Here is a 13,797-nt window from a genome sequence, read left to right on the forward strand (position 1 = left end):
ATGCATCGATGACAACCTCGGGTCTATGCCTCTGGGCTGACACCCCCGCCTGCCTGCGTTCGCCTGTCCGGTTACCCCTTCCCCTCGCTCCTCTCCGCCAGCAGCCTCGGCTTTCGCCCCACCCTGCCTTTAATTGTACCAGCTCCGCACTGAGCACGGTACAGTACAGCACTAGTACTCCGGTGGGCGGGGCGCAGTTCAGCAAGGCATCTGCCGCTGTCCTGGTAACCGGTGTCCAGGCTCGACGCTGGCACACTGTTAATCTATTGCGGTCGCAGCTGTGCCAGACCGGCCGCTCCGCACTATTGTGCGGCATGTAAAAACCTCCCTGGTCCTGCGTGGCGAACAGATGCAGCCAAGATGTTCCGTTGAACGGGGCGTGACAGTTTCGTGGATGGTGGGTTCAGGGCACACGCAACAAACTGGGCGTACACGGCGCACAAAGCCACCAATGCAAGCCGTTTGGAAGCAGTTTTTGAAAAACCGGCCTCCATGCTGTGTTGTGTGTGCCATGCGAATCAGTCGCATGGCACATACATCAGTGTGCTGTATGTGCCATGCGAAAACGGTCAGTCATTGCAAGCGCAGGAGGCTCCCCGGCCATGCCACTGCCAGCGGTAGGCCACTGAGGGCTCCGTTCACCGTGAGCTCGTGGTGCCGCCTGCTCGACTTTGGTCGCTATGTTCAGCGGCTGCGCAGAGGCGGCCGGACCATCAGCGTGGGGCCATGTGCAGGCGACGGACAAACGGGAACAGCAGGCCTTCTGTGGACATCATTTGAACCAAATGTGTTCAACGGCCAACATAATGTGTTCAGGTACTCCTTTGTATTTGTCGCCACACGAAAAACTAAAAACTCAAAACTCAGGTAACAGGTTACAGGTCAGGTCAGTTAACATCAGGTCACCAGTCCCTTGCGCGGCCCTGCTATTCTGAAGCCACCCTGGCCGCAAAGTAGCGGAAGTGGATCGCCCTCCCCTAAATCGATAGGATAATGCAATTATGACAACCCTGCGCATATGTTTTTTACGTTTCTAACGAAGGGCTTAAACCCTTGACCGATCAACATGTCATCGCATGTATTTTGTGCAAAAAGGCACCTTCGGCAGTGAGCTCAGGACTTTCTATCGTAATTCTGTTCTCCAGAGTCACTGAACGCTAATGCGCTTACGCTGACTAGGCAGCGGGTAGTACGTAATAAAGCCTTCTCCTTTCATTACATGACGCGCTACTTCATCGTAGGTGGCACTCAGGTGGTCCGTCAAAGCACGGCCCTTGGTAAATGGCTGTGGTGCTAACGACTAAACCAATTTTCGTCCCTTCTTTGACAGCCGGCGTTGAGGATCAGGGTAGCAGGACCAGGATTAGGATGCCGGATAATCCCCTGACGATCTATCCAGCGGGGAACCGCTCGTTGCTGGAGCTCACCCTTCACCAGCCCTCCGTTTCTGGATTGGTTTCAGCCTCCCAAAGCCGTTCGAACGTGACATGCTCTGGCAGGGCCGACCTTCTGTCTTCGACCATCAGCCGATAGCGTCGTCGCGCGCTCGTGCAACTCTCCCTTGCGAGCTTAAATCATCGGCAGGGTCCGGTATCAGCCAGCGGCGGCGCCCCCGCGACGGTTGCAGAACTGTCGGCGGCTCCGAAGCCCTGAGGCAGTCATGCCGGGGCGAGTTAATCCCACCAGCGCGACGTGAATGTCTCTTAGCTCGTGTCGTGGCACTGACGCCAGTGGTGGCGGTTCTACGGTCAGCAGGCTGTCCTCAGGCCGTGTCGTGGCACGGACACCAGCGGCGGCGGTTCTACGGTTAGCCGGCTGGTGGGCTTCGTCGGTAGGTGCTCTCATGGCTTTCACGTCGGCGCTATGTCCTTGGATCGGATCCACTCGCTGCCCCCATCGTCAGCGAGTGGATCCCTTCTCAGCAGAAAATTATGTCTTACTCATATGGGACTGGGATGACCTACTGGTCTCCGCTCAGCTTTCCACCAGAGCTGAGCACCATGGACGCTCTTCATGAGCTCGCCCGACGCCAGCGGCACCTCCTCTGCAGCTTATCAAGGAAGCAAGTTCCATCACGCAGTGTAGCAATTAATACTATACTCAAATATAATTATTTGCTCGCAACCGCTGCGTTATTCATCTTCAGAGGGCTTTACGATCGCCGAGGTCTGTGTTTCTGTTTTGAGCATGATCCATAGCCTGGGTTTCCGATAACAGCCATCAATTATTGCCTTGGAAAATACATTTGGGAGAGCTGTGATCGTTCGGTTTGAAATTTTGCCGAAAACTGAGCTCATTAGCTCATTGAATGCCGACTCTGCTGGAATGGCAAATTAATCAATTTAAGCCCTAACGTAACGGCACCAATGTGTCCTTTCATCGTGGCTAAAACCTATTGGTTATGTGTGCTTCAATGTGTTGCAAGAAAGGGGCATTACCAGGCTGGATGATCGTCAATGGATGGCGGCCATAAAAAAGGACATGGCACAGCGTATTGCTCAAGGTAAAGCAATGTATTACCCTTGGTGCAGGCTGCATAGCCCGCCGTATGATTACATCACGCGTCCATCCATACAGCATATTCCTTTTGTGACAAAGGGCACCTCGGTGTTGACGCCATCATCACTCGTAGCGAGTGGTACAAGCGTCCCTTCCGAATGCCAGATGTTAAATCCACGCAGACAGAACTGCTGGCGTGCACTGTACCGGCCTGTGAGGCTGACACGCAAACTTGCCGCGCTATTGCAGTAGATCCTAAAATCGCCAACGCTTTTATCTGGGGCGTCAAGGCTGCTACCCAAACGTGCTGCCGGCTGCATGAGGTGTTTATTAAAGACGTTTGAGTCAGAAGCGGTGGAGCGCGGGCCGGTATTGGCCCCCGTTCGCTTCTTATCTATTTTAAGCACATTGTGGCATGGCGAGTGTATGCCCCGATGGGTTTCGGCACATAGCTGGTGAGATTATACGCCCAAGATTAGATGCAGTTTGTGGCAGCGCGCAGCTTTGATGGCGGCGATTTCAGTGAGATATCAGCTGCTCTCGTGGTGCTCGGGAAAGATGCATGGAAATCCAATCATGACGAAGAGCATGCCAACGTGCATGCTGCATAGCTTTGTTAGTTTTGTTGTTTAGTGCCAGGCAGATACTGCTCAAGGAGACTGTGGGCGAGAGACAGTGCACTGCTGTCCCATGCACAGCTTGAGGGGAGCACACACGGTGAAGGCCCGCCACCCCTGCGCCTGCATTAGCAAATGCCGTAACGCTGCTAGTGCTACAGATTGTAAAATGCTAGTAGAATCAGCACCCTGTTCGTCCGCCGACACCGGGTTTGGACTAGACTATTAACTGCACCTGATTCGCAATGACATGGGTGATTCGCATTACACACTGGTGATCAAAGCATATCTAAGCATCGTGCTTCATTCTGCGTCTTTAACGGTGACTGCCCGCCAGCGGCCTACGCACTGTTATAGTGCACCAACAGCAATGCTGATTGTGTTTTTTTTTTTCTCCGATCGTACCAAGATCACCTTACGCTGCACCAATACCGAATTAAAAACGTTGGTTAAAGTGACAAATAATTGCAGCAATGAAATCGTCCTGAACATTTCGATATGACGGATCCAATACCATTATTCATAGGATAAGCACCAATCATTTATTCAGGCATGCGCACGCCCTCTTCGCACACGACGGCTCAAAAGGCAGATTTTGATGACACACATTGAATAGGACTGATAAACATTTTTCGCATCCAAATTTAATGTTCGTAAAAGCAGGTGTCACGATGTGAATTCGGAACAAACAATGGCTGGATAAGTTTAAAAGAGGAGATCTCGGGGAGGTGGGCACCAAATATCTATTCCTCTCCGCTATCTCATGCAATCCTTTATTAAGAAATCTTGAAAATTTGCATGACAATGATAAGCAAAACTTTATCACTTTGGGGTGTTCAGTTTTTAATGAGCAGAAACATTCAGATACCTTTTAGAGCACCAAAAATGTATTCCAAAAACGAGACATGAGACAATATGGGGAGGAATGGGACACGACTTGGGGAGAATTGGGACTTGTGGGAGACATGAGATGGCATAATATAGTAGATCATGCGATAGACATACGTGCTCCAATATATCAGAAATTCCAACTGGTGGCAATATTATTGTGAAAAATATAGCTAGAAAATCCCGTGTATGAATGTATACATGTCAGTGCAATGTATTACGTGTGCCTACAGGAACACTCCGACGCGCACACACACTCGGCTTAATTTTTCGCAACGTTTTGACCGCTCTGCACTGAACGCTCATATCGAATTCGTGGACCACAAGAACGTCAAAAGATGTCTTATTTTTATTTCGCTTAAGTCAGATGAAGTCATTGGCTTGGCTAGACATCACTCAAACTTTTGCTTTGAGGACTATGATACATCGGTTAGTACTCGACGCCGATTGCAAACTCAAAAATTTCAATAACCTCATAGATCTTCGATCATTTTTTCTTTTTAAATGCCAAAAGAACACCACCGAACTGACATGAACACGAGTGAACTTTTGGAGTTATCTGTGCTAAAACTGGTCGTGTGGGGACGTCAGCGGACTCTTTGGACACCTGTCTGGAGCTTGATCATATTCGAATTGAAGGTCACAACCTAGGAGCATCAAATTTTACACTGATAAGTTAACATAGAGTCCCACCCCCAATCTGGTGTCTCTAGCTCTAAGTTTTCGAGACCTCAGGGGGCTGACTCCCCCCCTTCCCCCGTCCCAACCGGGCGCGGCACATTTAGCCGGCCACCCGAGCGCATGTCAAAACAACTTGGAACTGAAGTCAGGACCTCATGTATTAAAACACCAAAGCTTGGTAACTTTGAACATGTCAACTGACAATAGCCGCACTGACTCATCGATAACTACATTCATTCTTGGCGACTCATTTTCCAGCTTATTGACGACTAAAATGCCCCACGGAATCATTCATAACGCTCACTGCTTACTGTACAAACTCACGTTTTGCGATCGTCTTTAGACAAAACTCGTATCTCCTCATGGCTCAACTTTTCCCACTACGCACACTGCACACATCGTTCTTCCGCTACCATACTTTTCAGTTCAATGCAGACACCTTGCTGCATTGGTGTCATTGTGCTTGGAGGCCACGACCTCAATCACTCTGTTTCGCCCCTTCCCCGTTTCTCTATATTTCTTTTCTCTGTTTCCTCTTTGCATGACTTTTTTCGGCGATCATCGGCCTCAGTTGGGTAATTACAGTTTGACCACGCTTGAGACCTTTCCAGGCTTGCACGCCTCCCTGCAGGTTTTTCTCGCGGTGAAGCTTTTGTTAACAGCCTGATCACGCTCTGAGACGAAATGTCTAGATGTACACGGCTGGGCGGCCGCGGCTGAGATGTTCACCCGGGAGGTCGCCCCTGGGGTGTTCGGCTGTATACAAAACACTGGGGTGCCCGGCTGTATACAAGACACTGGGATGTCCGGCTGTATACAAGACACTGGGGTGCCCGGCTGTATACAGGACATTTGGGTGCCCGGCTGTATACAGGACATTTGGGTGCCCGGCTGCGGTGGGGGTCTGCGGTGGAATCCGTCGGGCACCATGTTGAGCTTGCAGTCCACAGTCGGGGTGCCTGCCGTCGGTTTTTGATCATCCATTGTAAGATATTTTTCTTAAAATGAATAAATGATCTCGTTTGGTTTTATATCCTTGTGCTTAAGCTACCATAATTTGGGCGCTGGAATCCATTATTAGCCAATGCATTTAGATTGCAGGAATAGACTGATGACCATACTTTGTGTTATCATCAGTTCGAAAGTGCTTGGGTTGAGTTAACGACCTTCAGTATTCTAGGAGGTGCTGGCTCAACGACGTTGTAGCGCTAAATAACGGTTGTAATGACGGTACTCAATGGTTCGAGCTCTGCCCATCCCCAAGAGAGCACCTCATGCTGAGACAGCTGCGCTCATCCCCAACTAGCACCTCATTGTATACTGGAGATCGGTAACTCAACCTGAAAACCTTGAGTTCACAATTCTTTAAAAAAAAAAACAGGGACTGAAGGCCTTTATTTCCTGCATTGAGCTGTTTAACTCACATATTCCGGAGCGAAAAGCAGCTTTCACGAATATATCGTAAAAATCAATACTCTTCCTAGCTGCTACTGCAACGCCTTGCTGAGCCCACGTCCAACGCCATCCGCGCGCCTATCTGCTGCGAAATGGTGGCCCAATCACAACGCCCCGGACGGCTCACGCAAGATAAACGCCATATACGACGTCATGTGTGTCATTGTCAACATCACGCAGAACAATCGTTGAAATTTGGCAAATACACTTGAAAAGGAGTTTAAAACGTTAGTTCCAGTTAATGCCTAGTCGGGCATTCGGGTTATGTTGGTTTGGGTGAGCAGGGCGCTGATCCTGATCAAGCCAAGCGTGACAGTGCAGCCAAACGATGGTGTAAGTCTATTGAAGTACAAAGCTTAAGAACATCATCGTCTTTATATCGCTACACGAAGTCCTTTTTCAAAAAGCAGCGAATGGTCTGTTTCATGCTGACTCGAACGTCAGGAATGAAGTTGAAACGACTTGATCAAAACCTGACATCAACGCGTTGCACAAAACACGCTGCTGTTACTTCAAGTGACCGTGTACCGGAACATCGATATCATTAAGCACCGCTGCCGAAAGCTGTTCGTGCGCCTGCAATCTAGGTATGACCCTGCACGCTGGCTCAGGCTAGAGCATCGCAGCAGGCTGTAGTGGTGTTCACTATGTTCCCCTATGTAGATTGTTAATCACATGCTGCCTTCGAGCAAACTTGCATAGTTAAACGAATCGAATCTCCCGCAAAATTGGTCGCATTTTGATTGTTTTGAATTAAAGCAAAAATTCATTAGTCTTTGCATAAAGACATGAAGCGTACTTTCATCCTCACCAGGAATATGACAACGGGATATCATTTGCATGTTTTTAGGTCACCCAGCTCAAATGCTACCGCGCCTTAAATGGTGCCCTGGTTCAAAGCAACTCCATGTGCCATTCGCTTCCCAGAACACCCATGCGCAAGCTGAAATCTCCTAAAGTTTTCACAGCGTGGCGATGAAATGGGTGTCCAAAAATATGATGCTATAGGAGTTGCCCAATTTCTTAAATAGTTATTTAGCTGTAGCAGCTTTGCACTTCACAGCTATACAACTATTCGGCGGCTGATATGAATGTAACCACAACCGCTTGAAATAAGGGGAAAGTCAAACGCTGAACCACAAGCCATTCAGATAAACGGCTACTTCAAACTAGCTATTTGTTTTATGCAAAATTTGCTATTCTGAAAGAGGTTCATTTGGAACAAGAAGGTATGTCGTTACGTTTATTCGCATTCAGTTAAAAAACGACTTTTTCCGGTAGACCTAATCTCATCAAGCATCACAGGCAGCGCGCTTACACGTAATGAATTCGTCGCCAACCGGATATAACATTCATTATGTCATATGCACTGACATAACATTGGTATACATAACATGCATACATACATATCCATACTATATATATATATATATATATATATATATATATATATATATATATATATATATTTGTACATAACATATGCCTAGCACATCTATGGCATATGCATACACATATGTATACATACATAGAGATAACATATACATAACATACATATACAATAACATGACATAGCAAAGCACAGCATAACACCCGTTGGCATGCAGGGTTCTTCCACGGTGAGTCGTTCCCCACCGTGCGCATTTACAGAAGGGAATGCCTCCGGCTGTCACCGTCGGTACAGACCACCGTGAAAAACAATTTGTTATTTCAAGTGGAAACGATGCTGTTTGATCCAAACAGGGCCTTGGAATTTCAAAAAAACCCCTTCTGACAAGTAAAAGCGATTAATCAGTTTTGGGTAGCGGCATGGATATGCTCGCCACTTCGGTGCCAGCACGAGATCCATTTGGGAGTATTGCAACGTGATCGCATCGCGTAGTCATGCGCAAGGAATGGTCGCGGTCCAGTGTAAGTACATAAAGTGGATAAGGGCCTGCTGTCTGCTGTCTGACGGTTCACATCAGAACATGCGACTCGTGCAAGGATCTATGATACAGGGACTTCAAGTCATTCCCGGACACCGCAGATCTGTGATGCAGGGCCATCAAGTCATTCCCGGACACTGCAGATCTATGATACAGGGACATCAAGTAATTCCCGGACGCTGCAGATCTATGATACAGGGACTTCAAGTAATTCCCGGACACTGCAGATCTATGATACAGGGATTTCAAGTCATTCCCGGGCACTGCAGAGTTGCATCCGCCCTATTGCACCCATTCTTGCGTTATGCTGAACTCTCGCGACACCCTGTCCATCCGGGCAGGCCACACGCACCAGCTACCAGAGGACTTCATTGCCCATTGGTGGGGGCCCGTCCGAGTCCTCGGCACGTACCCAGCACAGCTTTGCGGACTTTTTCCCGGCGGATGGACCCACAAGTGCATGTAGGCATGCCCCGACAGTATCCACTCTCCGTCATCACACAGCCCCTGAAACGGCGATGGCTGGCCGAAACGGATCTCATCCAAACAACCAACAACCAGATGCCAGCTCGGGCTGTTCGGGTGATACATGATCATGTCGTAGGTAGTTAGTTTGTTACTAGCTCTTGTTTGTTATCCCGCTTCGGACACCGCTCCAAACTGTATGTGGCTCGTTATGTGGCTCGTTATGTGGCTCGTTATGTGGCTCGTTTTAACACGGAACGATGCTGGCCACTTGCAGATATGTCAAGGATTATAACAAGAGGCTAGAATAAAGGCGCGACGTATGCTTTTAATTTAATGTTAATCTGGAGCTTCAGAAGATGCGCCCTCCTATTGGGCCGCCAAGTATTAACAGTCGTATTATCACTACGGCTTATTATTGTCGATGTATTTTTAAATTACCTTCGTGCCTCCCAATGATGCATCATTAGACGGCCCGGATTGAGCAGATATCTTGCGATAAACAATCTGGGAGTCATCTTTGATTCTCAGCATCACGTGTTGCTAACAGACCAAGGCACCAAGCAAAGTAACTGCACGAATTTGTACTCATGCCAAAAACATGAGCAAAAATCACAATTTAGCATGACAAGGTTGATGATAATGCCCGTAGACATAATCAGTGTACTTGCAGATTGGACGTTATCTCTCTACCGTCGACCTTTTTTGCTTGATCCATGCTGCAGGCGCGGAGTAAGGCATGTCTGGTGTCAAGGATAGTCAGGGCAGGTGGCTCTGTGTCGCCGAGTAGCTATTTTCCTCTCACACAAACGCACTTGGAGACCAGCCTGTCAAGGACAGTCAGGGTAAGTGGCTCCGTGTCACCGAGTGTCAAGTCCTTGGTTCGTTGGCACACACGATTAAACCAATCAAACGATGTATTCTCTGGACAACTGCACACCGCGCCAACTTGGCGCATCCACTACTACAGACAAGGTTGTCGTAATCGGCATATCGAACGGCATAATCGGCTACCCATACGTGACGTCACTAAACCCGAGCACGAGCACCACACGTCCCCCGGGTCGATCGGTAGGTCTTGGCCTTCGGGTCGACCTCAAGGCTCTCCGGGGGCCTCCGCTGACGGTTGCCTCGACGCGGCGCCACCGTCCTGGGTCAGTCCGCAAATCGCACCTTCTTTGGAGCTGGTCTTAGTGCGACGTCACTGCGTGCGGGGACCGGATCGCCCCGCGTGGCGTAAACGGGCCGGTACATACAAATGAACCGCCGGCTCCGCCACGTGGTGCGACCGCTGGGGATCTTTACCAGGTAATCCCTCATTTTCCCGATGGCCACGACTTCTCCCATTCTGTCCCAGAGTCTTGCCTCCTTGTCTTGTACATTCACTTTCGTGCCGTTTCGCATCGGGTGCGATAGCTTTGCTCCTTTGTCGTAGGCTGTAGTCGTCGCCCTCATCACATCCTCCCCTTCCGGTCGCACTCCTCCGCAGCGTTCTGCCAAGCTTTGTCGGAGGCGCGATGGTGCATGGGGACTGCCGACCGAACTGGATGCCCGTAGAGGATCTGGGCGGGTGAGCGTCCGTCCACCCGGGGCGTGTTCCGTATCTCCAGGATGCCTCGGGCGAACTCGTCGGAGTCCGTGTTGCCGGCCACAGATGTCTTCTGCAGGAGTCGTTTGACAAGCCTGACTGCTGATTCCGCGTGGCCATTCAACTGGGGGTGGTGCGGACTTGATAGCACGTGTCTGCGCACGAGCGCACGAGGAAGTCCCTGGTGTGGTGCGCCGTGAACTGTGGGCCTCCGTCGCTTCTCAGGACGTTTGGCACGCCTGTGGAGGAGAAAAGCTCGCGCAGAGAGCAGACGAGGATCCGAGACGTCGCTTCTCTGTCGCAGGAGACGACGATGGGCCAACCGGAGAGTCTGTCGGCGTACACGAGGAACGTCTTTCCTGCGTGGTGGAAGAAGTCCGCCGACACGGACTGAAAGACTGTCGTCGGCTTGGGGTCGGTCATGAGTGGCTCCCTCTGCAGGCTGGGCAGTCTCTCATGGCAGTGGCGACATGATGTCACGAATTTGTGGACGTCCTGGTCGATGTTAGGCCAGTACACCGAATGTCTGGTGCGCAGCTTTGTCCTGTCGACGCCTTGGTGACTGTCATGAAGACGTTCGAGCACTTCACGTCGTAGGCTGTGCGGGATGACGAACCGTGCTCCGCAGACGAGAAGGACGTCGTCGATGGATAGGCGCACTCGGACGTTCCAGTAGAGATGAACCAGACTGGCGAGGTCTGCCATGTGTTCGGGAAATCCTTGCATGACGGTCTTCGCCACCTTTTGGATACGCCTCGTCCGCGCCGGCAGCTTCTTTGACCTTCTCCAGCAGAGCGTCCTGGAACGGAGCAGATACCGTTTCGTCTTCGCCGCCGTCGGTGAGGCGTGTCAGGGGGACACTGCGCGTCTGGTACGTCACGTCGTGTTCAGCTTCCTGGTCTTCAGGGCTCGGCTGATCGACGGGTGACCCTGACCGCGCGTCTGAGAGCTGATGAGTCTTTCCAGCTTTCCAGGCGGCTGTGAAAGTGTATGCCATGAGCTTCTCTCGTAGTCGTTGGAGACTGGGGTTTCTATCTCCGCCAGACACTTGGTGTTGAGGATGGGCACCAGAGGTCTGTGGTCGGTGACGAGGCTGAACTCTGCCATTCCAGCCAGATAGATGTGGCACTTGCGCACGATCCAGGTCACCGCCAGCATCTCGAGCTCCACGACAGTGTAGCGTGACTCGACTTCAGACGGGAATCTGAAGCCACACTGGACCAGCTTCCACTCCTGGCCGTGACGCTGCAGCAGCACGTAGCCCAGGCCTCGGAGTCGTGATGCGTCTGTGTGGACTGCGGTTGACGGTGACAGGTCGAAGTAGGCCAGGACGGGAGGGGTGACGAGCGTTGCTTTGGCGGCTTCGAACGCTGCTTGGTGCACCGATGTCCATGTCCACTGGCTCCGGGGCCTCAGCAGGTCGCGCAGAGACTCGGCTGTCCTGACTGTGTCCGTCGGGAACGCTCCGAGCTGGTTGACCAGTCCCATGAAGCTCCTTAAGTCTGTGAGGTTCTCTGGAACGGGGAAGTCAGCGATAGTCCGCACCTTGCGCTGGTCTGCTGTGTAGCCGTCAGGACTGATGACGCAGCCGCAGAAGTCCAGCGTCTGAGCGGCGAACGTCACCTTCGACGGGTTCAGGGTGATGCCACGGCTGTCGCATCGCTGGAGAATCTGGGTGACGTGCAGAAGGTGGGTCGAGTAGTCGTCATCGCAGGCCAAAATGTCGTCGACTACCTTGTTGGTCTTCGGCAGGCCCGCCAGTGCAGCGTCTCCACGTCGTCTATACTCGTCTCCGGACGTGCAGAAGCCCATGATGGCGCGTTTGAACTTGTAGCGTCCCCAGGGTGTTATAAAACACGTCAGGTCCTGGTCTTCCTCTGCGATCGGAATCTGGAAGCATCCTGACTTCGCGTCCAGCTTCGTGAAGTACCGGCTCCCTTGCTCGATTCCGGTGACGACATCATGAGACGTGGTGGCTGGATGCGCTCCACGTCGAACGTAGAGATTGAGTCTGGTCAGATCCACGCACATGCGCACGGAGGTCTTGCCGTGGCTTCGGTCCGTGGGCAGCTTCGGCATTGGGACCATCGGGTGACACCACTCAGGCGGGTGTGTCACGGGCGTGATGACGTCTTGCGCGATCAGATCGTCCAGCTGATGTTTGATGTCGTCTCGCCACGCATGAGGGATGTGTCTGGCGGCTGTCACAGCGTACGGAGCGTCTGGCTGTGGATCGATCCGCATTGGACCACCTGACATCTCCCTCAGCGGTGGCTGGGTGCTGAACACTCTCGGGAACGCCTTCTTCAGCGTGTCCAGGTACTGGTCCTTCTGGGCTGGCGTCGGGTACCCGTCATCTGGTTTCCATCTTGGAAGGGACGTGCTTACTTCTGCCGCTTGAACGTCCTGAGTCGTCACGGGTGTAGACGTCGTCTCTTCAGCAGCAGTCTGTTGCGTCGTTGTTCCTGTGACACCGTAGATCTGTCTCGGGAAGTCAGGCGAGATGATGCCAACAGCGATGGGATCATGCCATGAAAGGAGGGCCGCGTCTTTGCCTGTCGCAACTATCACGGTGGTCGACGTCTGGCGTCGTCTCATGGTCAACTCGCACTTGAACGTGCCGGTACACTCCAGTTGGTGCCCTCCATCGACCAGGGGACTGTCGGCCGGCTGTGTCAGCTGCGAGGAGTCGATGCCGATCCGCTCTGCTTCTTTGGCGCCGATGACGGAGACCAGTGTCTGGTGTCCACAGGCGTGATCCTACACCTCTCTGATGGCTGACCAGGAGAGACACTTGCGGCGTCTTCTTCGCGGTCACACCTTGAACGCGCACGTCGTTGACATGGAGGTTGTCGGACGTCTGCCGTTCTCCGTAGTCTGACCACGTGTTGCTCCGTCTGGCCCGCTTGCAGACTGATGTGTAGTGTCCTTTGATGCCACAGACACTATGTGTTGTGTTTCTGGCTGGGCAAGAGGCCGGTTGCTCCTTGGGGTGCCATGGTCCGGCACAGTAGCCGCATCGCCTCTTGCGGCTATGCGACCGGTTGTCTCGTCTGTAGCCGTCGTCTCGCCTGTAGCTGTCGTCTCGCCTGTAGTTGTCGCCTCAACTGAAGTCGTCGCCTCGTCTGTAGCTGGCGTCCCGTCTTTCCATGCTGGGTCGTTTTCCACCATTGTCTGGGCTGTCCCGTCTTTGTCGGATGTCTGGGGTGTCCCGTCTGCCTCTGCTCCAGCTCCGGCCACGGCAGTAGGCGGACACGGGGCGAGCGTGGCTCCCGCGGAGCGCTTCGCTCTTCTGTAGTGCGTTTTCACGCGCTCGACAGGTCGGTTGCCCTCTGCAGCGTCAGCGATGACTCGGCGAGAAGAAGTCGCAGCGTTTCTTCACAGCGGATGCCGGTTACGATCCTGTCCCGGAGTCTGTCGCCCATACAGTGGGCACAGAAATCGCAGAATTCCGCCAGTTCCTTTATCGCCATCAAGTAGTTGTCGAACGGCTCTCTATCTGCCTGCGGTCTTGTGCAGAATTCCTTCCTGTCCAGGATGACGCTCCTTTAGCTCCTGAGGTGCTTTTCCATCTTGCCCAGCAGGTCGTCTGCTTAAGTTGTGTCGCCTACGTCTAGAGAATAGCGCACGACTCGCGTCCATTCATGGTCGAGGAGTGCCAGTAGCGCTGTTTGTT

General features: G+C 52.0%; 1 protein-coding gene across 1 annotated transcript; it reads right to left on the reverse strand.

Annotated features, from left to right (window-relative positions):
• Positions 1–10,241: 10,241 nt before the first annotated feature.
• On the reverse strand, positions 10,242–10,826 carry LOC119097493 (uncharacterized protein K02A2.6-like). Its single transcript, XM_037220522.1, has one exon. It carries the CDS (start codon positions 10,824–10,826, stop codon positions 10,242–10,244), a length of 585 nt encoding a protein of 194 aa, XP_037076417.1.
• Between the last annotated feature and the right edge of the window lie 2,971 nt (positions 10,827–13,797).

The sequence above is a fragment of the Pollicipes pollicipes genome, unplaced genomic scaffold, assembly GCF_011947565.3.
Source record: "Pollicipes pollicipes isolate AB1234 unplaced genomic scaffold, Ppol_2.1 Scaffold_4295;HRSCAF=5057_pilon_pilon_pilon, whole genome shotgun sequence".
NCBI lineage: Eukaryota > Metazoa > Arthropoda > Thecostraca > Pollicipedomorpha > Pollicipedidae > Pollicipes > Pollicipes pollicipes.

Bases quoted from the DNA above. Each gene is read 5' to 3' on its own strand.
- LOC119097493 (XM_037220522.1), bottom strand. From the start codon at position 10,826: ATGGCAGACCTCGCCAGTCTGGTTCATCTCTACTGGAACGTCCGAGTG.